The sequence below is a fragment of the Lithobates pipiens genome, unplaced genomic scaffold, assembly GCF_037356315.1.
Source record: "Lithobates pipiens isolate NorthernLeopardFrog02 unplaced genomic scaffold, aLitPip1_a1.2 Scaffold_8, whole genome shotgun sequence".
NCBI classification, from domain to species: domain Eukaryota; kingdom Metazoa; phylum Chordata; class Amphibia; order Anura; family Ranidae; genus Lithobates; species Lithobates pipiens.
Window position 1 is genome coordinate 566,023,176 of NW_027507903.1, and position 21,752 is coordinate 566,044,927.

Consider the following 21,752-nt stretch of genomic DNA (forward strand, 5'->3'; position numbering starts at 1 on the left):
TTCCTCTAGGTCTCATGAGCGTGGCTCTTGATGTATTTTGGGGTAGTATTCCTATCTTTTTCTTAGGTCCCAGAGCGGCACATCCACCAGGGGAGTAGGTTTATGGCTAATGTCCCTGCTTCTCAGTGCATGGGGAATGCCAGCACCACAGTGTACATCGGAGCTCCGGGCCGTCAGCTTGTCTTTCCCTGTTAAACAGCGTGGCTGAAGTGTGCAGGGGAAGCAGCGCTCGAGGGGCATAACTTATGCATTCCAAGCTGGCCCACAGGAAGTACCCGGCGGGGTCACTTCCAGGGCATGTGACATCATCAGCGGGCACTGGAGATGCTAGTTCCTGTCTCTAAAACATTGTGAACAGGGACGCTGGGGGGCTGGTGTTTTAAAAAAATGAAACCTGGCAGAGGCTGTGGACCACTACGGGGGCGGGATGGACTCCTCTGTGATACCTGCACAGGCAGCGGAAACAGGCCCTAACACCAGCTCCTCACAGGTAAGCCTAATTGTATTTTACTTGCTTGCATATCCAGAGTATTCTCCCCTTTGTAACCAGCAGGGACTAGGTGAAGGGGACACATTTTTCCTTTCCTCCTGCAAGGAGTGTTGTGGAGTGTATGGGCATAAAATTCATTGGGGACATTTTGTTCTCTTGCAGGCCAAGACTCAGGACAAGGCCCAAGCGCAGCCACCAAAAAGGAAATGTGCGGTTTGCGGAAACAAATTGAGCTCCTCATGGAGCAAAGCAATTTGCCGCACCTGTATAGACAGCCTAGTTAAGGATGACCCAGTAGTCTCCTGTCAGCAAATGCTGACTTCTGTTAGAGATGAGCTTAAGTGGAGGGCCACCCTGAAAAAAAAAAATATTAAAAATAAAAAAAAAATCTAAAAAAAAAAAAGGAAATTTTTTTTTTTTTTTACTTACCAGAAATGCCTGTTGCTAGGCACATAATCCTAATCTTCCTCTTCCTCCTCCGCGGAGATCTTCTGGTCTTCTCTCCTCGTCGCGTTGTCTTCTGGGTAATGGGTCGCGCTGTGTTCTGGGAACTGTGTGTTCCAGAACGCAGCGTGTCCCATTCACAAAGCGCTGCGTGACTCGCGCATGCGCAGTAGGAAACTGTTTCCCTTAGAAGGAATGGCAGCGCCAGGACCGGAGAGCCGAGGGACGGGTCGGTCTCGGGCGGCTGACATCGCGGGCGCCCTGGACAGGTAAGTGGGCTTATTAAGTCAGCAGCTGCAGTGTTTGCAGCTGCTAACTTTTTTTTTTTTTTTTTTTTTTAAACGGCCCTCCGCTTTAGGTCTATGTTTAGCTTGTTTAAAACTCTAATTGACAAGATTCAGCCAGTCCTAGTGCTCCACAGGAGAGTGAAGACTCTGAGGCTGAAGCTGGATCTGTCCATTCTTCTCCGGAACAATCAGGGTCATATACAGGACCCAGGGATAGAGAATCCGCAAGGGGCTCAAGGTATAAGTTATCATTGGATGACTTATTAAAGGCTATCTATATGGCACTTGATATAGAAGAGTAGAAGATACAATTTTCTAAACATGACCTTATGTACAAAGGTTTGCATAAGAAAAAGGCTAGAGTTTTTTTCCATGCCTAGTTCCCATCTGGATACTATGACACAGCACTAGTGATGGACGAACTTCCGACGGGACGTTTCGCGAACGCGAAATGCGAACGGACCCAAACGTTCGCGAAACAGAACGTTCGCCGCGGGCCCCATTGACTTCAATGGGAGGCGAACTTTGCAAACCTTCATGTCGAATTTGCGGCCACGTGGTAATTATTAGGGGGTAAAACGTAGTCCCACCATCTGGACAATGACATAATACATGTATGAGGTGAATTTGGGATCGATAACTACAAGCATTTTTATTTTATTTGGGAAATTGTTCTAACAATTCAGGACTATGGAGCTAATGAAGGCAATGGAGGAGAGGGAAGGTCAGGGACCAGGGTAGGCAAAGAAGAGGGTGCAGGAGATGATCACCAGCAGCGTGACATACCGGAATGACACATGCACCGTGATAGAGGCATCTGACAGCAGCACCGTAATACAGAGCACTGACAGCAGCACCGTGACATACAGCGCTGACAGCAGCACCGTGACATACAGCGCTGACAGCAGCACCGTGACATACAGCGCTGACAGCAGCACCGTGACATACAGCGCTGACAGCAGCACCGTGACATACAGCGCTGACAGCAGCACCGTGACATACAGCGCTGACAGCAGCACCGTAAGCAGCCCCAGGAGGAAGTCAGCACAGCACAGGGATGGTGTGATCCCCTCATAATAAGAACCCCCAGGAGGAAGTCAGCACAGCACAGGGATAGTGTGATCCCTTCATAATAAGAACCCCCAGGAGGAAGTCAGCACAGCACAGGGATATCATAAGCAGCCCCAGTAGAAATATGACACCGCTCAACCTCTTCAAAGAGGAGGGTAGGGGCATATAGTACGGTGTGCTTTTTTGGGTCAAGGAAGTGAGCCAAATGAATTAAGAAGGTCTGTGTGCTTGATTAAAAAAATAGTTTATAGACATATACATGGTCTACTGGTCACATGTGTTGAATTCCTCCGAGATCCATGCCTCATTCATTTTTAGAAATGTGAGGTAGTTAACACTGTGGTGAGCTAGGCGAGTACGCTTATCGGTCACAATCCCCCCTGCTGCGCTGAACGTCCTTTCGGACAGGACACTGGATGAGGGGCAAGCCAACAGTTCGATTGCAAATTGGGCAAGCTCTGGCCAGAGGTCAAGCCTGCCCACCCAGTAGTCTAGGGGTTCATCACTCCTCAGAGCGTCCACATCGGCCGTTAACCCAATGTAGTCGGACACCTGACGGTCTAGGCGTTCCCTGATGCTGGATCCGGATGACACCTGTCGATGGGTCGGCTGAAAGAATGACCTCATATCCGAAGTCACCAACACATCTTCAAACCGGCCTCTTCTTGCAGGCGCTGTTGGATTGGTACCCGCAAATCCTTCTCTGGGAGTGGGAATTGCTCCTCTGCCAGCGCACGCAAAAGCAGAATGCAGCATTTCTCGAAGCAAGGCCTGGAAGTGCTGCATTCTGACAGCCCTCTGCGACGGCGGTAACATTTCCGCCATTTTGTGTTTGTACCGGGGGTCTAAGTACGTTGCCACCCAGTACTGGTCCTTGACCCTCATGCTTTTTATACGGGGGTCCCTATTAAAACACTGGAGCATGAAGGCCCCCATTTGCACTAAAGTGGAAGCGGTGTGGTGGCCTGGCTCCTGCTCATCATCCAGGATAATGTCGTCCTCTTCATTCTCCTCTCCCCATCCACGCACAACAGGGATCCCAGAAAGGTTTAAAGCATGCTCTTCTTGCTCCTGCTCATCCGCCCCGGCACCATCCTCCTCTGACTCCTCATCAGACTCCTGTTGTTGACTTGTCTCAGATAGAGTAGCCCCCCCTGGGAATTCATCCAGCATTGCGACTTCCTCATCTTCCCGCTCCTGCTCCTCCACAGCCTGATCAATGACACGACGCAATGCACGCTCCAGAAAGAAGGCATAAGGTACCATGTCACTGATGGCGCCATGGCTGCGACTGACCAGTTTGGTGATCTCCTCAAATGGCCGCAGAAGTCTGCATGTGTCGCGCATGAGCAGCCACTGGCGCGGTGAAAAAAAACCCAGCTCCCCAGAACCGTTTCTTTCGCAGAGTTCATACAGGTAGACGTTAACTGCACGTTTCTGCTGGAGCAGCCTATCAAGCATATAGAAGGTTGAGTTCCATCGCGTCGGGCAATCGCAAATAAGACGTCTGACCGGCAGATGGTGTCGCCGCTGAATGTCAGCAAGGCGAGCCATGGCCGTGTAAGATCTTCTGAAATGGGCCGAGATTTTCCTTGCCTGCCGCAAGATGTCCTGGACCCCAGGGTATTTGACAAGGAATCGCTGCACGACCAAGTTTAAGACGTGTGCCATGCACGGCACGTGCGTGATTTTGCCCTGTTTCAATGCGCTAAGCAGATTGGCACCGTTGTCACACACCACTTTACCAACTGTCAAATTGAGCGGTGTTAGCCACTCATCTGCCTGTGAACGCAAAGCTGAAAGGAGTGCCGGGCCAGTGTGGCTCTTTGCTTCCAGGCACAACAGACGCAGCACGGCATGGCAACGTCTCACCTGGCATGTGGAATAGGTTCTGGGGAGCTTGGGCGGTGCAGTGGAAGAGACGCTAGCAGCGGAAAAGGAGGAGGCAGCTGAGGAGGAGAGGGAGGAGGATGGAGTAGGAGGAGGAGAAGAAGAGTCAGGCCTGCATGCAATCCGTGGCGGTAAAACCAAATCTACACGGGTGCCACGGGTTACATGCTTGACGGCCGTCAGAAGGTTCACCCAGTGGGCAGTAAAACTGATATACCTTCCCTGCCCGTGTTTGCTAGACCACGTGTCTGTGGTCAGATGTATCTTGGCACCGACACTGTGTGCCAGAGATACATTCACTTGCCGCTGAACATGGCCATATAGCTCTGGGATGCCCTTCTCTGAGAAATACTTCCTTCCTGGGACCTTCCATTGTGGTGTTCCAATGGCCACAAATTTGCGAAAGGCCTCCGAGTCCACCAGTTTATATGGCAGTAGTTGGCGGGCTATGAGTTCTGACAAGCCAGCCGCCAACCGTTGGGCAAGAGGGTTATCCGGCATCATCATTTTTTTACGCTCAAACATTAGGCCCACGGAAGCCTGCCTTTTTGCAGAAAAATGTGAGCTTGGCGTGATGGAAGGTGGAGTGGAGGACAATTGTGAGGAGAGAGGAGAAGGAGAAGTAGAAGACGAGGCTGGACGGTGAGAGCCTGCAGTGTGGCTTTGTGTGTTCCGTTGCTCCCACTGGGCTCGGTGATGGCTGCTCATGTGCCTTCTTAAGGCGGTCGTCCCTAGGTGAGTATTGGGCTTACCGCGACTAACGCGTTGACTGCAAAGATTGCAGATGGCAACGCTATTGTCAGCAGCGGACACGTTAAAAAAAGCCCACACTGCGGAGCCATGTGCCGGTGTCCTGGGAGCGCCAGATGTGACCGTACATGGTCGATGACTCGCTCCTGATACATTTGCAGTCTGCTTTGTCCCTGCTGTGCAATGTAAGTCATTGCTGCTTCTCCTCCCTATCTGCTGGTCCATATCTCCCTCTGAACTCCCCTCCTCTTCCTCTCTTGTGGGCACCCACGTGACATCACTAGACACGTCATCATCAACGTCACCTTCCCCACCGCTATAAGTAGAGATCTCGGAGTAGGCAGCAACACCGGGGACCAACCTCCTCCTTGGGCTGATCTGGGTACTGGCGTCAGACTGCTGAGTAGCGCTTGTTGCTACCTCCTCTTCCTGATCCAATACCAAGAGTGGCTGCGCATCAGAAATGTCCTCTTGATATGGATCGGAAAATAATTCCAGTGACTCAAGCGGAAGGTATGTGGTGGTGGTGGTGGTGGTCGTGTTGTTGGTGGTAGTGTCTTTGGGGGTGCACATAGCAGAGAGTGAAGAAGAGGGTGCAGATCGAGAGGATGAGGAGGGTGCAGAAGAGTAAGGCTGAGCGAGCCACTCAACCAAGTCTGGTGCATCCTTTAAAGTAATTGAACGCACCTTCTGCAACTTCCCACTTTGGCTCAAGCCTGTTGCTCCTGCCCTACCCCTACCACCCCTGCGGAAGGGCCTGCCTCTTCCTCTGCATGTCATTTTTTAAATGACCCTGTGACAAAACTCTTAGTCCCTATACCGCTGAAGGACTGCTGCAGTATAGGTGAGCGGTCAGCAGTGGTGCACGTCAACCCTATCTATTGTGGACCTATAGCGGTCCTTACAGAACAGCAGACTGTACCGCACTCAAGCCTATGTACCGTAGCACCCTATACCAAGTTACCAGTCCTTATAAGAACTTTTGTGGAACAAGCAGGTTGTGTGTTAGTGATTAGCAGACTGTACGTCAGTCCCTATACCGCTGAAGGACTGCTGCAGTATAGGGCAGCGGTCAGCAGTGGTGCACGTCAACCCTATCTATTGTGGACCGATAGCGGTCCTTACAGAACAGCAGACTGTACCGCACTCAAGCCTATGTACCGTAGCACCCTATACCAAGTTACCAGTCCTTATAAGAACTTTTGTGGAACAAGCAGGTTGTGTGTTAGTGATTAGCAGACTGTACGTCAGTCCCTATACCGCTGAAGGACTGCTGCAGTATAGGGCAGCGGTCAGCAGTGGTGCACGTCAACCCTATCTATTGTGGACCGATAGCGGTCCTTACAGAACAGCAGACTGTACCGCACTCAAGCCTATGTACCGTAGCACCCTATACCAAGTTACCAGTCCTTATAAGAACTTTTGTGGAACAAGCAGGTTGTGTGTTAGTGATTAGCAGACTGTACGTCAGTCCCTATACCGCTGAAGGACTGCTGCAGTATAGGGCAGCGGTCAGCAGTGGTGCACGTCAACCCTATCTATTGTGGACCGATAGCGGTCCTTACAGAACAGCAGACTGTACCGCACTCAAGCCTATGTACCGTAGCACCCTATACCAAGTTACCAGTCCTTATAAGAACTTTTGTGGAACAAGCAGGTTGTGTGTTAGTGATTAGCAGACTGTACGTCAGTCCCTATACCGCTGAAGGACTGCTGCAGTATAGGGCAGCGGTCAGCAGTGGTGCACGTCAACCCTATCTATTGTGGACCGATAGCGGTCCTTACAGAACAGCAGACTGTACCGCACTCAAGCCTATGTACCGTAGCACCCTATACCAAGTTACCAGTCCTTATAAGAACTTTTGTGGAACAAGCAGGTTGTGTGTTAGTGATTAGCAGACTGTACGTCAGTCCCTATACCGCTGAAGGACTGCTGCAGTATAGGTGAGCGGTCAGCAGTGGTGCACGTCAACCCTATCTATTGTGGACCTATAGCGGTCCTTACAGAACAGCAGACTGTACCGCACTCAAGCCTATGTACCGTAGCACCCTATACCAAGTTACCAGTCCTTATAAGAACTTTTGTGGACCAAGCAGGTTGTGTATTAGTGTTTAGCAGACTGTACGTCAGTCCCTATACCGCTGAAGGACTGCTGCAGTATAGGGCAGCGGTCAGCAGTGGTGCACGTCAACCCTATCTATTGTGGACCGATAGCGGTCCTTACAGAACAGCAGACTGTACCGCACTCAAGCCTATGTACCGTAGCACCCTATACCAAGTTACCAGTCCTTATAAGAACTTTTGTGGAACAAGCAGGTTGTGTGTTAGTGATTAGCAGACTGTACGTCAGTCCCTATACCGCTGAAGGACTGCTGCAGTATAGGGCAGCGGTCAGCAGTGGTGCACGTCAACCCTATCTATTGTGGACCGATAGCGGTCCTTACAGAACAGCAGACTGTACCGCACTCAAGCCTATGTACCGTAGCACCCTATACCAAGTTACCAGTCCTTATAAGAACTTTTGTGGAACAAGCAGGTTGTGTGTTAGTGATTAGCAGACTGTACGTCAGTCCCTATACCGCTGAAGGACTGCTGCAGTATAGGTGAGCGGTCAGCAGTGGTGCACGTCAACCCTATCTATTGTGGACCGATAGCGGTCCTTACAGAACAGCAGACTGTACCGCACTCAAGCCTATGTACCGTAGCACCCTATACCAAGTTACCAGTCCTTATAAGAACTTTTGTGGACCAAGCAGGTTGTGTATTAGTGTTTAGCAGACTGTACGTCAGTCCCTATACCGCTGAAGGACTGCTGCAGTATAGGGCAGCGGTCAGCAGTGGTGCACGTCAACCCTATCTATTGTGGACCGATAGCGGTCCTTACAGAACAGCAGACTGTACCGCACTCAAGCCTATGTACCGTAGCACCCTATACCAAGTTACCAGTCCTTATAAGAACTTTTGTGGACCAAGCAGGTTGTGTATTAGTGTTTAGCAGACTGTACGTCAGTCCCTATACCGCTGAAGGACTGCTGCAGTATAGGGCAGCGGTCAGCAGTGGTGCACGTCAACCCTATCTATTGTGGACCGATAGCGGTCCTTACAGAACAGCAGACTGTACCGCACTCAAGCCTATGTACCGTAGCACCCTATACCAAGTTACCAGTCCTTATAAGAACTTTTGTGGAACAAGCAGGTTGTGTGTTAGTGATTAGCAGACTGTACGTCAGTCCCTATACCGCTGAAGGACTGCTGCAGTATAGGGCAGCGGTCAGCAGTGGTGCACGTCAACCCTATCTATTGTGGACCGATAGCGGTCCTTACAGAACAGCAGACTGTACCGCACTCAAGCCTATGTACCGTAGCACCCTATACCAAGTTACCAGTCCTTATAAGAACTTTTGTGGAACAAGTGAGTTGTGAATGTTTAGCAGACTGCAGCAGAAGGGCAGCAGTCAAGTATAATATCCTTTCTATATTTGGAAGAAAGAATATTATACATGTACAAGCCTATTACTGTACCACTGATACCAGTCCTGAAAAGAACCTTTGTGGAACTAATAATAACAGCAAGTCTTTAAAATTACCCTCACTGCCTGACAACACTGCTTCCTTCCTGTCCCTATACAAATTGGCAAAAAAAGAGAACGATTAGTGGTTACTGGAACAGCTCTTTTGTGGACCTTGATAGTAACAGCTAATGATGATGATGATGATGATGATGATGAAAGACTAATCTGGCTGTCCCTGTAGCATACACCGTCCTTTCCCTTTCTCTAAACTAACAAAAGACACTCAGGCTGCTGCAAGAATCAGCAGCACAGCAAACCTATCAACACCTAACACCTATACCAGTCCTGAAAAGAACTTTTGTGTACCAAATAGCTAGTGGTTTATCTCTCCCTACTCCACACAGGAACCTGTCCCTATCGTAACAGAAGAAAGAATGTAAAATGGCCACCGGATCGGGTGTATTTATAGGTTAGGGGGAATGTACAAGTGTCCATGTGCTGTCATGTCTCAATTGGCTGTCCTGTATCACATGATAAACGTGTCACCAAAGGTTAAAGTTCTTGTATACATTAAACACGTAAGTCCGCCGCGGCGAACGACGGAAAAAGGCGTTCGAACGTGCGGACCGCGAATGTCGGAAATTCGCCGCGAAACGACCGCCGGGCGAACCGTTCGGCCATCACTACACAGCACAGCCATGGAACAAAAATCCTAAGTTAGACGCACCTCTTTCAAAAGTTTCAAAAAACTCGGACCTAGCGTTTGATGATATGGGCACGCTTAGGGATCTGATGGATAAAAGAGGCGATATCCTTCTTCACAGAGCCTGGGACTCAGCCATTGGGAATCTTAAACCAGCTCTGGCCTCCACTTGTGTAGCCAGAAATACAGAAGTATGTTTGACACAAATACAACAATATATATGTGTATAAACCTTGTGAGCTGCCGAAACTAAAAGCTCAACTACATAAAATAACTATACTAGGAAATAGCTGCCAGCACTCACCACTTCCTCAAACTGTAACAATGCAAACATATATAATTTGCGGCGCTAAAATGAACATGTGACATCCTTTAGGTATTCTTACCTGACTGTCCTGAAATGACCTAAATGGACTAATATGTAGAGCTCAGATGAGGACTCTGAGTGTGTTCTTATTATTTGTATGTTCTGTTTTGTTTTACGCTCTTTTATATGTTATTTTATGCAAAAAATCTAAATAAAGATTACATAAAAAAAAAAAAATGAACATGTGACAGAGTAGCAAATATATACTAAAACTCTAAAAAAAAAAAAATGATAATGCAATATTATATAAAATATATCCCCAATTACAGTGCAAGTGCTCATTAATAAAAATAAAGTGCAAGTGCTCAGTGTGTATATACACAGTCCTCAATATTTGCAAGCACACAAAAATAGTCCATAGGAATATCAAAGGAATAAGTGAAACAAATGGTGTCCTCCTGCAATGTGCACTCTCCCCCTTCAGGTGTACCCTCACCTTAAGGGCTTTATAAACAAGCATGTGGTGAATGGTAACAGCTTAGATGGTCATCATTCATATAATGGTTAGTGGTAAGCATAGATCCCATATTCACTCAACATCCTGGTAAGAACGCTGATCAATAAAGCCACAACTTCCGTCTGGTATTTCAAAGATCACCTGTTTTCTCCCAGAGAAAGTCACAAGGTGTGACGAAACCGGTAGGAGGATTCTGGTTGACTGATGCACAAGGAACTAGGAAGTGCTGCTGAGAAACTAGGACAGGGAAACCGCTGTATGCCAGGACTGCAGACCGGAATAAAGGTGATCTTTGAAATACCAGACAGAAGTTGTGGCTTTGCTGATCAGCGTTCTTACCAGGCTATGGAGTGAATATGAGAACTATGCTTACCACTAACCAGCCATTACATGGATGATGACCATCTAAGCTGTTACCATTTACTACAGGCTTGTTTTTAAAGCCCTGAAGGGGGAGAGTGCACATTGCATGAAGACATCATTTGTTTCACTTATTCCTTTGATATTCCTATGGACTATTTTTGTGTGCTTGTAAATTAATACTGAGGACTGTGTATATACACACTGAGCACTTGCACTTTATTTTTTATTACTGAGCACTTGCACTAATTGGGGATATATTATATAATATTACATTATGTTTTTATTTTATTTTTTAGAGTTTTGGTATATTGTATATATTTGCTACTCTGTCACATTGGTTATATATGACACAAATACAAACACACCTGTTGGCAGGTACCTCTAGTGAACAGATTCTGAAATCTTTCCCTCTCCTCTTTCGTGCAGTGGGGTTTTTGGCTGATTCTTCCGCAGAGTCAGTAAGAATGACAGCTAGGACCTCAGCCTTAGTGAATTCAGCCAGAACAAGCCTATGGCTTAAAACCTGGTCAGGCGACGCTGCCTCAAAGTTGTGCCTATGTGGTCTTCCCTTAACAGGCGATCATCTTTTTGCCCCAGGTCTGCAAGAGGTGCTGGAACTCATGGTCGATAGATAAAAGGCCTTTCCAGAGAATAAGAAAAAGGAGACCGACAGTTTTTTTTCCATGGCCAAAGTAGGCAGCAAGGTCTTAGAGAAAGGGACAATAGGCCCAAAAACCATTGGACAGGGCACAAGGGCAGAAGTAGAGGGGGCATCTTGTTTAACCTTCCTCAACAACCTGCTAAGCCGCAGTGACTCATGTCTCCCAGTGAGAGGAAGATTGAGGGCTTTTCTCCCACAGTGGGCAGCAGTCACCTCGAGTCCATTCATCCAGGACCTAGTGAACAATGGGTACAGGCTGGAATTTTCTTGCCAGCCACCAGAGCGATTATTGGTCATCTTTCCTCCCAAAGATTGAGTACAAGCGAGGGCCCTGGCTCTTCAAATTGGAGAAGTGATAGATCAAAAGGTCCTGATCCCGGTTCCCTGGTCAGATCAGGGCAAGGGATTTTATTCCCATATATCTGTCATCAAAAAGCCGCCAGGAAAATATCGGCTTAGCCTGAACCTCCGGTCTCTAAACCATTCAATCAGATGCAAGCACTTTCATATGGAGACAGTGTTCTCAATCAAAAACTTGCTTTACCCAAACTACTTCATGGCCACTTTGGATTTGAGGGATGCCTATCTGCACATCCCTATTCATCCAGCCTTCCAAAGATTCTTGAGACTAGCAGTCAAGATGGGAAGAGATTCAGCACTTTCAAATTCAAGCCCTCCCCTTCGGTCTGTCCTCAGCCCCACGCATCTTTACAAAGTTAGAAAAACACAGAAAATAAAACATTTGGGGACTTTTTAAGCTCATGCATATACAAAAGGAGAATATATATATATATATATATATATATATAAATTTTAGTCAATTAAATCCATAAAGAAGAAAAAATTGATCAATAACAGATACCACTATACATGTAAATTGTTATCACTACATGTTTTGCCTCTTAAGGCTTCCTCAAGAGATTCTTTTGCAATGAACACTGTAGGTGTGGATTGATCACTACAATAAAAAGAGATGTATATCAAAACAAACAATTATACAAAGTAAATACATGTAAAAAATAACAACAAAAAAAGTAATTGAATACATAGTTTAATATAGGACTGTGTGCTAACAAACAAAATGCATGCTCTGATCTGGTACCAACCTTAAAAAGATCAATGATCATTCAAAACTGTGGAAAAGCAAGGCAGGACCATTTGACAGCATCATAGAGAGGGATAGCATACTACTTGAAGAGGGATGTGGCGCTTTCAAATTGAGTTTTTCCTTTAGACTTGCTCTAGAACTACATCTTTACAAAGGTGTTGGGGGAGCCGCTGGCTCTACTAAGGTTAAAGACGATAACTATTATCCCTTACCTGGATTAACTCCTAGTGGTGGCAGAGTCATACAAAAAGTTATTGGCGGATCTCCAGACCGTACAGGACTTCCTTCATTCTCTAGGCTGGTTAATAAAAAAAGAGAAGTCTTCCTTAATTCCGGCCCAGAAAGTGACATATCTGGGATATGAATTTTGTTCAGTACACCAAAAAGTTTTTCTCCTGCAGAAGGTCTTAAGAATGATGCAAACAATGTCAGTCGGTCTCGCTGAGAGAAGTTTCAAGAGCAGTAGGTCTGATGACCTCTTGCTTTTCCGCAGTGCCAAGGGCAAGATTTCATTAACGCCCATTATAGCTTCTAGATTGTAAGCTCTAACGAGCAGGGCCCTCTAGTCCCTCCTGTATTGATTTGTATTGTAAGTGTACTGTCTGCCCTCATGTTGTAAAGCGCTGCGCAAACTGTTGGCGTTATATAAATCCTGAATAATAATAATAGCTGTTTTTACTAGGGAACTGGGATGGAGACGCAAGTTCCCTGATATCAAGGATCTTGTTACCCTCCAGGGTAAAAAAAAGTTTGTGGAGGTGGAGGACGCACCTGCACCTAACAAGAGGTCTACCATGGTCTATTCCGATATACCAGATGATCACAACGATTGTTGGATATCATTATAAATTACCTTTTAGAAATACAATGTGTCTTATCTCGTGGGAACCATGGAATGTCCCCAGGTGTTAGGTGAATTCCCTTTTTGTTTTACCAATCGTCTTTGCAGATGTCAAGGCCCTGTTTCCCCAGGGGTCACTAACATGCTAATGTCGGAACTGTTTGGGCTGAGGGATCAAAGGAGGTGGTTCATTAATTCATAGACAGACTGGCACCGGAGATTAGGTGGGAAGCATGATGTTTAACTGGGCTTGAAATTATAACCAATCAGAATAGGAGGAAACTTTGAACCAATGAGGTGACCCTGAGTTCTGATTGGTAGGAGTGGGTTATTCTAACAACATAAAACCAAAATCCCTAGAGATGCTAAATCTCTTAATCCTCTTGGACGTAAGATTCCTGTGTAATGTATACCATTATCTCTCTTCATCCCGATGTGCCCCCCCCTTGAAAAGCATGGTAACTTAGGGGCAGCCTAGATAATGTATCTGTATTATTATTATGTCTCTCTTCTTTTCTGTAACTCTTTCTACCATAGGACTGTGCCTTAATATAATATTAATCTCCGGAAAGGATATGTATGACCACTATAGAAATATTTGGTAATATCGTTGTTTTTAAGGTTGTATCCTCCACATTATATGGGGTAATCTCTAACATTTCTTTTCTGTACCATAGTAAGTTTAAATAAATTAGATTGTTACCCTTTTTTCACAGGTATCATTCGTTCTTAATTTCATGGTTTGATTCATATAGATAAAAGGTCTTTAATCACTTATTTTATGTATAGGTAAGTATATAAGTGAGGTAGGCAAAAAAGCCGTAACATAACTCAGCTTTTATGTTATATTGCATGTAGAGGGGAGCAAATGGATTTGCACTACCACGGTTTGACCTGGATTGTACTGATTTGCTTTGAGCAGATTGATGTTTTTGTGGTGTTTTTTCTTTAGGGTCTTTGACTTTTTTTCCTATTTTGCCTTGTTTGTCCTCCCCTGCATCTGCCTGCTATCCTTTCCCAGGCTGGTCCTGTATTCCCATCTACAATGCCTACTTTTCAACTACCCCGACTAGAGATGTGATATGTCTGTACGTTTGGAAACCATGTGAAAAAATATTTTATCTCAGTTTTTTCCAGAAAAAAATAAATAAATCAGTGTGGAATAGTTTTGTTACACTAGAAAGGTGAATGCAGTGTACATAAAAGTATTATGCTTGAAATAAAAGTACAGCTAATAAACAAAACTTGCTTTTTAAAGTTGTATTTTTTATTACAAACGGAATAACATGGACTGTATATGTTAAGAACATTTCAATTATACATGAGAACAAGTCCCCCCCCCCCCCCCTACCTCAATAATTTAATTCCTGACAATATGCTATATCAGTTATTGACAATGCTGATCCAGAAGCATATATTGTCCTTATATGAGCTTGATGAACGTTCTCCTGATTTTCAGGGATCAAGTGATTGTGTATTTTTGGGAGGCCGTGGTTTGTAACACTTCCTTACGGTAAGATGCTGCTGGTGAAGAAACACTTTGTGATCTATAAGCAGTAGAAAGAGTGTTTCTGGAAAGAGAACACCGGAGGGAAAAGGCATGCCAGTATGTGTTCTTTCATCCTTGTAGCAATTGCAAAATAATATTTCTTCTCAAGATATTTGCAAATTGCAGCTTTGCTTTCACCAGAAATTGCACTGCGGAAATGTTTCCAAACTCTCTAGATGTTGGTCTATTTACTAAAAAAAGAAACATCATGCTGTGATGGTGGAGAATATATTTAGGAATCATTTAAAGTTAAAAAAAAGATATACTCATTTTGTCAGACAAATGACCTGTCAATGCCTGAGAGGACAGAAACCATGATCTACTGTATCCCAACAATCACCCAACTCTAGGCGGTACAAGGTGGAGCACACAAGCAAACTCTACTGGGGCCTTTCCCCTGCAGCGCCCCCTGCTGGCAAAAGTGCATGTGTCTCCTGTTTTGAAAACTGCATTGAGAAGTACAGTGTTACTTGAACTGTATTCCAGGATTTGCTTGTCTTCAGTGAACTAAGACTTTACATAAAGTCTCAATTTTTCATTATATAGTTTGAATACCATGTCATAAATATATTACTTATCATTGTAAAGCAATAATATATATTTTTTCATGAGGCATTGCAAGGCTGACAGTTACAAACATGACTGCCAGGCAGAGACACGATGGCACTTGTAGTTCTGCAACAGCTGGAGGGCCGCCAGTTTGAGACTCCTGCGTTAACCTCATATCACTGCTGTCACCCAGCCCTTTAAGTGGATGTAAATACCGGGAGTTGGCATGTGATTGCAAGTCACAGCTGTAACATGATTGGAAAACTCCTGATCGCAAGTATGCATTGGGAGCTTTCCGGTACCCGCTCGCTACTGTGCTCGGAGTGCGCTCTCAGCACAGTAAAGTGTTTACCTAGGGCTGCATATATGCAGCCACTCTGCGTTAAAACCCACCCACCAAGAGGCTGCATATATCTGCCAGGTCAGCAGGAAGAGGTTAAACAATTAGGGTTTAATATAACTTTAAATAAAAGTGTTGTACTACCATACATTGAAGTAACTTGTGTGTTTTAGAATGTGTTGCAATAATTTCATGGTGTGAAAGAGCCCTTCAAGTTGTACAGACTAAGCTATGAGATTCTAGCTAGCTGTGTACTCTTGTAGGGGACATCAGACTGATCACTGAAGTATTTCCTCAGAAATGTGACTGGCAGTTGGGGTTGAGTGATAGATCCCATCTGTACTGTCCTGTGTGTATTTTTCCAATGGTTGTAGGTGGTCTATTGGGACCAGGCAAAGATTTTGACTTTCAGAATTTGGTGACAAAATGTTTTCTTTGGTGTCGTAGTGTACCGGACATTACAAGCAAAGATGATCTTCTAAGTTCGGGACCTGGAATAGTCCCATGAATGTATAATAGATTAGCGTAGACCGGCTACATTTTATTTCAGAAGATGTGGCTGTATAAAAAAAGATATAACCCTTTTATTGACATGTAGAGAAGAAAAAAAAACAAAAAAAAGTTTACATTATGTTCAAATTGTACTCACAACACATGATCACCGCATTCATTTTATTTAATTTTGTCATTTTTTCTCCACTATAAAAGAAAAAGTCAAAACACCTTTGTAAATTTTTGCAGGAATCATCATGGTAATTAGTAATGATGCATACAACTTGTAAGCAAATCCTCCAATTAAAGCCATTTTCAGACTTATGGGCTGCATGCTAGTTCTTGGATCGCAAGCTGAAGTAACTGGGCTTCACTTCAAGGGGGAGGTACAGCCTACTCAGCTCTAGAATGCATCCCATGAGATAGAGAAAGGCTTCTCACACATGTATTTTACCTCCCGACAAATTGCTTTTCTTTTGTGATATCGCCAAATCATCTCGGTCTATCAATTTTCTGTTCTTAGAAATTTCGAACTTCCTATCTTGCTGTTACGTTATGGCCATTACACTTGCAATGTAGAGAATTAATATGCGTGAATGTTGTACAGATTAAACTATGAAATTCTAGCTAACTGCCTAGTCTGCGTCGGGGAGATCACACTGCATCTGTAATATATGGCCTTATATTTTTCCTCTGTTTTAAGGCAGACCTTCCATCAACAGGCCCCTGCCCCAACACAAATTACTTTAAAAAGCCAATTCTTGGAGACCTGCCACGATCAAATCTTTTATCAACTAATTCCACATTCGCTGCAGCACTAATTAAGATTATGGCCTAAAATCTCATTTACATACACCAGCATTCTACATCTCCTGCTAATAACCATTGTGAATGCTGATGAATCTAGGCATATAGGTGTGACCAAATCCATCTATTTTTTACTTTTAAAAAATGCCCCTTAGTCCAGCATCTATAAACAATAGTTCTGTTTTTATTGAATTGCCTATAAGTTAAAGGAGCAAAAGACCAAACTTACCGTAAAATATAAAAACAATGCAGTGAAAATAACCTTTGCAGCTGGAATCAATACTGTCATCAGGATAAAGTTAATGTAAGGACCTTGATCTGCAAAATAAAATACGTTTTGGTGAAAAAATTGTTCCTTAAGATCATCATTTACTGTATGTCCGTCCATGCCTTCTGAGGTTCACAATGTATGTTTTTTCATTTGTTAATATTTTTATTCAGAATTTCAAAGAAAGAACATACAGAGAACATAGTACAGTAAATCATCATGGTTAAAAAGCCACAAAATTTCCATATATGTAATAAAATTACAGAATAGAATGGCCGGGGGTCAAATCCATACAAGATCTCAAATATCTTACCTCTGTTGGCACAGAAAATAAAGTGCAGCTAAGGCCCATATGCAGTTATGCCAAAAAAATAAAAATAATAATAATACAAGCGCTAACTATTATCAAAAAATGACCAAGGTTCCAGAATCTATTGTACAATAAACCTTCAAGTCTATTAAGAGCCTAAGACAAGGGACCGGTCAAAATGTCCAGCTCGCCTACTATATACAGGGTCACATATAACCTCTTATAAAGGGAGAATGGCCTTGCCATCCTTGTATACATGAGTGGATGCCCCACTAGGTCCTACAAGGACTTTCTGTAACCAAATAAATAGGCAGAAACAAGATAGTAAAGAACAGGGAGAACTAGAAAAGGGAGAAGTTAGAAGTACAAAGTACCACATGCCAACCCTCTAATCCGGGGGGCGCAACCTAAATGGAAGCAGCCCGGGAATCATGAACCAGGTATTTAATCCAAGAAATTCTGTATAATAATATTTTGCATTCTGCTAAACCAGCAGGCTTTTAGTATCGCATTGAAGTACAAAAGACTGTATAATGCTTGAAACCAGCATCCTAGTGTCGCCTATACTATTTACTAAGCAGGCGGACTAGTAGACTTTTTAACACATCTTTTAAAGGGGTCTGTTTATAAAACATTTGTCTCAACATTTACAAAAGCGTAACAAATAATTCCCGTAATAGTTTCCATCTTGCTTATGGCTGAGAAAATGTAACATTCCCTAGCATTCAATTCCAAGAAAAAAGCAGTTATGAGAATATTTGCCAATAGGAAAAATAACATAACACTGTAGGCCAAGAACATTTGGCCAGCAGGGGAAATAACTTGCTTCCTGCCTGGTAAAATGTTAGAGAGATTTACCCTCACTTCCTGTCCTGCCACTAACAGAACCCCAGATGGCAGTTAGATCTGACGGGGGTTATAATCTTTCCTGATGCTATCCAAAACTAAGAAAAGACATTTGCTTGGGTGTGCTTTAACGTGCTTTTCAAAACGCACAAAATCATGAGGTATTTGTTTTTGCCTAATATACGTAAGTTTACCACCCATGAAAGGGGTTCTCTTTTTACGAAACTACTAAAGAATAATAAAGCTATTCATCTGTTCCCTGAGCTCGGCCTAAGGCCACATGCATACCATTGTGGACAACTGTTATTAGCAATCAAAGGGAATATATAATATTATATTTTTTTTTATCAGAGACCCTAGGGAATAAAATGGATTTTGCAATTTTTTGGGAAAAAAATACATGTCGATGAATTAAAACCATGTAACGGTAAAGTTAGCCCAAATTTTCGAGATCTTTCTTCTAAGAAAAAAAAAATTGTGATTCTCAATTTAACCAGAATCGTGCAGCTCTGGTATGTAGTGAATTTACAGGCTTTGATATTCCAGTGCTGTGACAATTGTATATGCTGTGTGTTGGACAGTACTTCACCTCTGTATTGGCTTGACAAGTGTAATTTGTATGTGCGTTTTTTTTTTTTTAATAAACAAAGTTTAAAAAATGAATTTGACAAAAAACTGTACATCCAAGGTCGCATACTGAAATACCATTTACTCAACCAACTACTCTGTACACATGACGACTTATACAACAGCCATAGTCGGGCAATGCTGTCAATGGTTTTTAAGGAGGCAGCTGATGTCACTTGGTACATTCATCTACATGGGCAGGAATCCCTAGGGATAAGGTGCTTTGCCAGATAGATCCACCCTAGCAAGACACCCCCCATGCTGAGGGCATGTGAACTGGTATGGTTAGGATGGGCGATGCACACAAATCCCTTCTCTATTCCTGGCCTGCTAAGGTGCATGCTTAGAATAAGTCTGGTATGGATTTTTAGGGTTAACTCAGTTTTTTTTTTTTTTTGCTTGATGTCCCCCTTCAAATCCTTACCAGACCTGTAGGTACCTAACACTTTTTTTTGTATGTGAGAAGTACCCCCTTAAAATTCATACCAGATTTAAGAGGGTCTGGTATGCATTTTGCAGGGACATTTTTTCCATTCTTGCTGTAGCATGTGCTACAGCAAAAATTGCATTTGCAAAGAAAAAAAAACAAATCCGTTTAAATTGCCAGCATTCATTGAGGGCACACAGAGCCCTCTAAATTAAATAGCAGACCCATAGAGTGGTCTGTGTGTTTTATTTTTAAAAAATTCACTTTTTGCAAAATGTCAGTGCTGCTTCATCACAGAGATGTGCCCATGTGAAGGCTGGATTGGAACCCCATCCCCAGCATGGTATTTAAAGTGTAACTAAACCCTGCATTCACTAAATCTGGTCTCGCATAGTAAACAGAACAAAGAAATGCAATTATTTTAGTAAATATAAACTGCTAAATACTTTTTCTCATCAGCAGTTGGAACAGTATTGTGACTTTTATCAGTGCCTGGGTAAAGGTTGTAGGAGGAGTTTTCATTCTCCCTTGATTGTCCTATGAGGCTGCAGGACCCATGACCCTCTGTCTGGACAGTGCTGATTGGCCCTGTGCTGATCACATGCACCCTTCCAAGAAAAAAAAAACCTTTAGCAATACACACCAAACTGAGTATGTGCAGCCTGACTCCAGTAACTCTGTTCTATAAGCAGCTAGCTTGGGGACTGTGGAGGAAGAGGAAGATCAGAGAAGACAGGATCAAACAGCCTTTTTACACAATGCCAAGGATTAACCCCCTTAGGTTAGCAGTTAGTATAGCAAACATTCTTTACTGCAATGTTTCTCAACTCCAGTCCTCAAGTTCCCCCAACAGGTCATGTTTTCAGGATTTCCCTCGGCTGTGGTAATTACTAGAGATGGCCTTGCGGTTCGCCCGGCGGTCGGTTAGTGGTGAACTTTACTCATTCGCGATTCGTCAAACCGATGGACTTCTGGCGCTGTTCGCGGCGGACATATTCATTTACATTGTGAAGAACTTTGACCCACGACACATCCATCATGGGGTACCGGACAGCCAATTGAGACATTTCAGCACATGGACATACCCCCTACCTTATAAATAGACCTGATCTGGCGGCCATTTTACATTGTCTTTTGTCAGTGTAGGGAAAGGACGCTGTGTGGAGCAGGGACAGTCAGTCTAATCACTAGTTATTACTAGTGATGGACGAACTTCCGACGGGACGTTTCGCGAACGCGGTCCGCGAACGCGGCCGATAGTTCGCGAAACGGAAAGTTTGTGACTTCAATGGGAGGCGAACTTCGCAAACCTTTAGGTCAAATTTGCAGCCACAAAATAATTATTAGCTGGGAAAACATAGTCCCACCACATGGCCAATGACATAATACATGTATGAGGTGAATTTGGGATCGATAACTACAAGCATTCTTTTTTTACATGGGAAATTGTTCTGACAATTCAGGACTGTGGAGCGCATGAAGGCAATGGAGGAGACGGAAGGTCAGGGACCAGGGTAGGCAAAGAAGAGGGTGCAGGAGATGATTACCAGCAGCGTGACATACAGCAATGACACCTGCACCATGGTAGAGTCACCTGACAGCAGCACCGTGATACAGAGCACTGACAGCAGCGTGACATACAGCAATGACACCTGCACCGTGAGAGTCATCTGACAACAGCACCGTGATAGAGAGCACTGACATCAGCAGCGTGACATAAAGCACTGACATCAGCACCGTGATATACAGCACTGACAGCAGCACCGTGATATACAGCACTGACAGCAGCAGCGTGACATTAAGCACTCACACCAGCACCGTGATATACAGCACTGACAGCAGCACCGTGATAGAGAGCACTGACAGCAGCACCGTGATAGAGAGCACTGACAGCAGCACCGTGATAGAGAGCACTGACATCAGAAGCGTGACATTAAGCACTGACATCAGCACCGTGATATACAGCACTGACAGCAGCACCATGATAGAGAGCACTGACAGCAGCACCGTGATATACAGCACTGACAGCAGCACCGTGATAGAGAGCACTGACATCAGAAGCGTGACATTAAGCACTGACATCAGCACCGTGATATACAGCACTGACAGCAGCAGCGTGACATTAAGCACTCACACCAGCACCGTGATATACAGCACTGACAGCAGCACCGTAAGCAGCCCCAGGAGGAAGTCAGCACAGCACAGGGATGGTGTGATCCCCTCATAATAAGCAGGCCCAGGAGAAAATCGGCACAGCACAGGGATGGTGTGATCCCCTCATAATAAGAACCCCCAGGAGGAAGTCAGCACAGCACAGGGATGGTGTGATCCCCTCATAATAAGCAGGCCCAGGAGTAAGTCAGCACAGGACAGGGATGGTGTGATCCCCTCATAATAAGCAGGCCCAGGAGTAAATCAGCACAGGACAGGGATGGTGTGATCCCCTCATAATAAGAACCCCCAGGAGAAAGTCAGCACAGCACAGGGATGGTGTGATCCCCTCATAAGCAGCCCCAGTAGAAATATGACACCGCTCAACCTCTTCAAAGAGGAGGGTAGGGGCATATAGTATGGTGTGCTTTTTTGGGACAA

At 44.5% G+C, this 21,752-nt stretch overlaps 1 protein-coding gene across 2 annotated transcripts in view; it reads right to left on the bottom strand.

Annotated features, from left to right (window-relative positions):
- Window positions 1-14,293: 14,293 nt before the first annotated feature.
- LOC143961018 (uncharacterized) overlaps window positions 14,294-21,752 on the bottom strand; it is a 32,937-nt gene continuing 25,478 nt past the window's right edge. Inside the window, exons 3-5 of one of the 2 annotated variants that reach the window (XM_077470127.1) lie at window positions 16,912-17,000; window positions 16,033-16,082; window positions 14,294-15,942 (exon numbers count right to left, since the gene is read on the bottom strand). In XM_077470127.1, the coding sequence (XP_077326253.1) occupies window positions 16,056-16,082; window positions 16,912-17,000 (116 nt within the window). In that variant the 3' untranslated portion in view covers window positions 14,294-15,942; window positions 16,033-16,055. The remainder of the gene's footprint in view (window positions 15,943-16,032; window positions 16,083-16,911; window positions 17,001-21,752) is intronic. The other variant, XM_077470128.1, reaches the window with a different exon arrangement.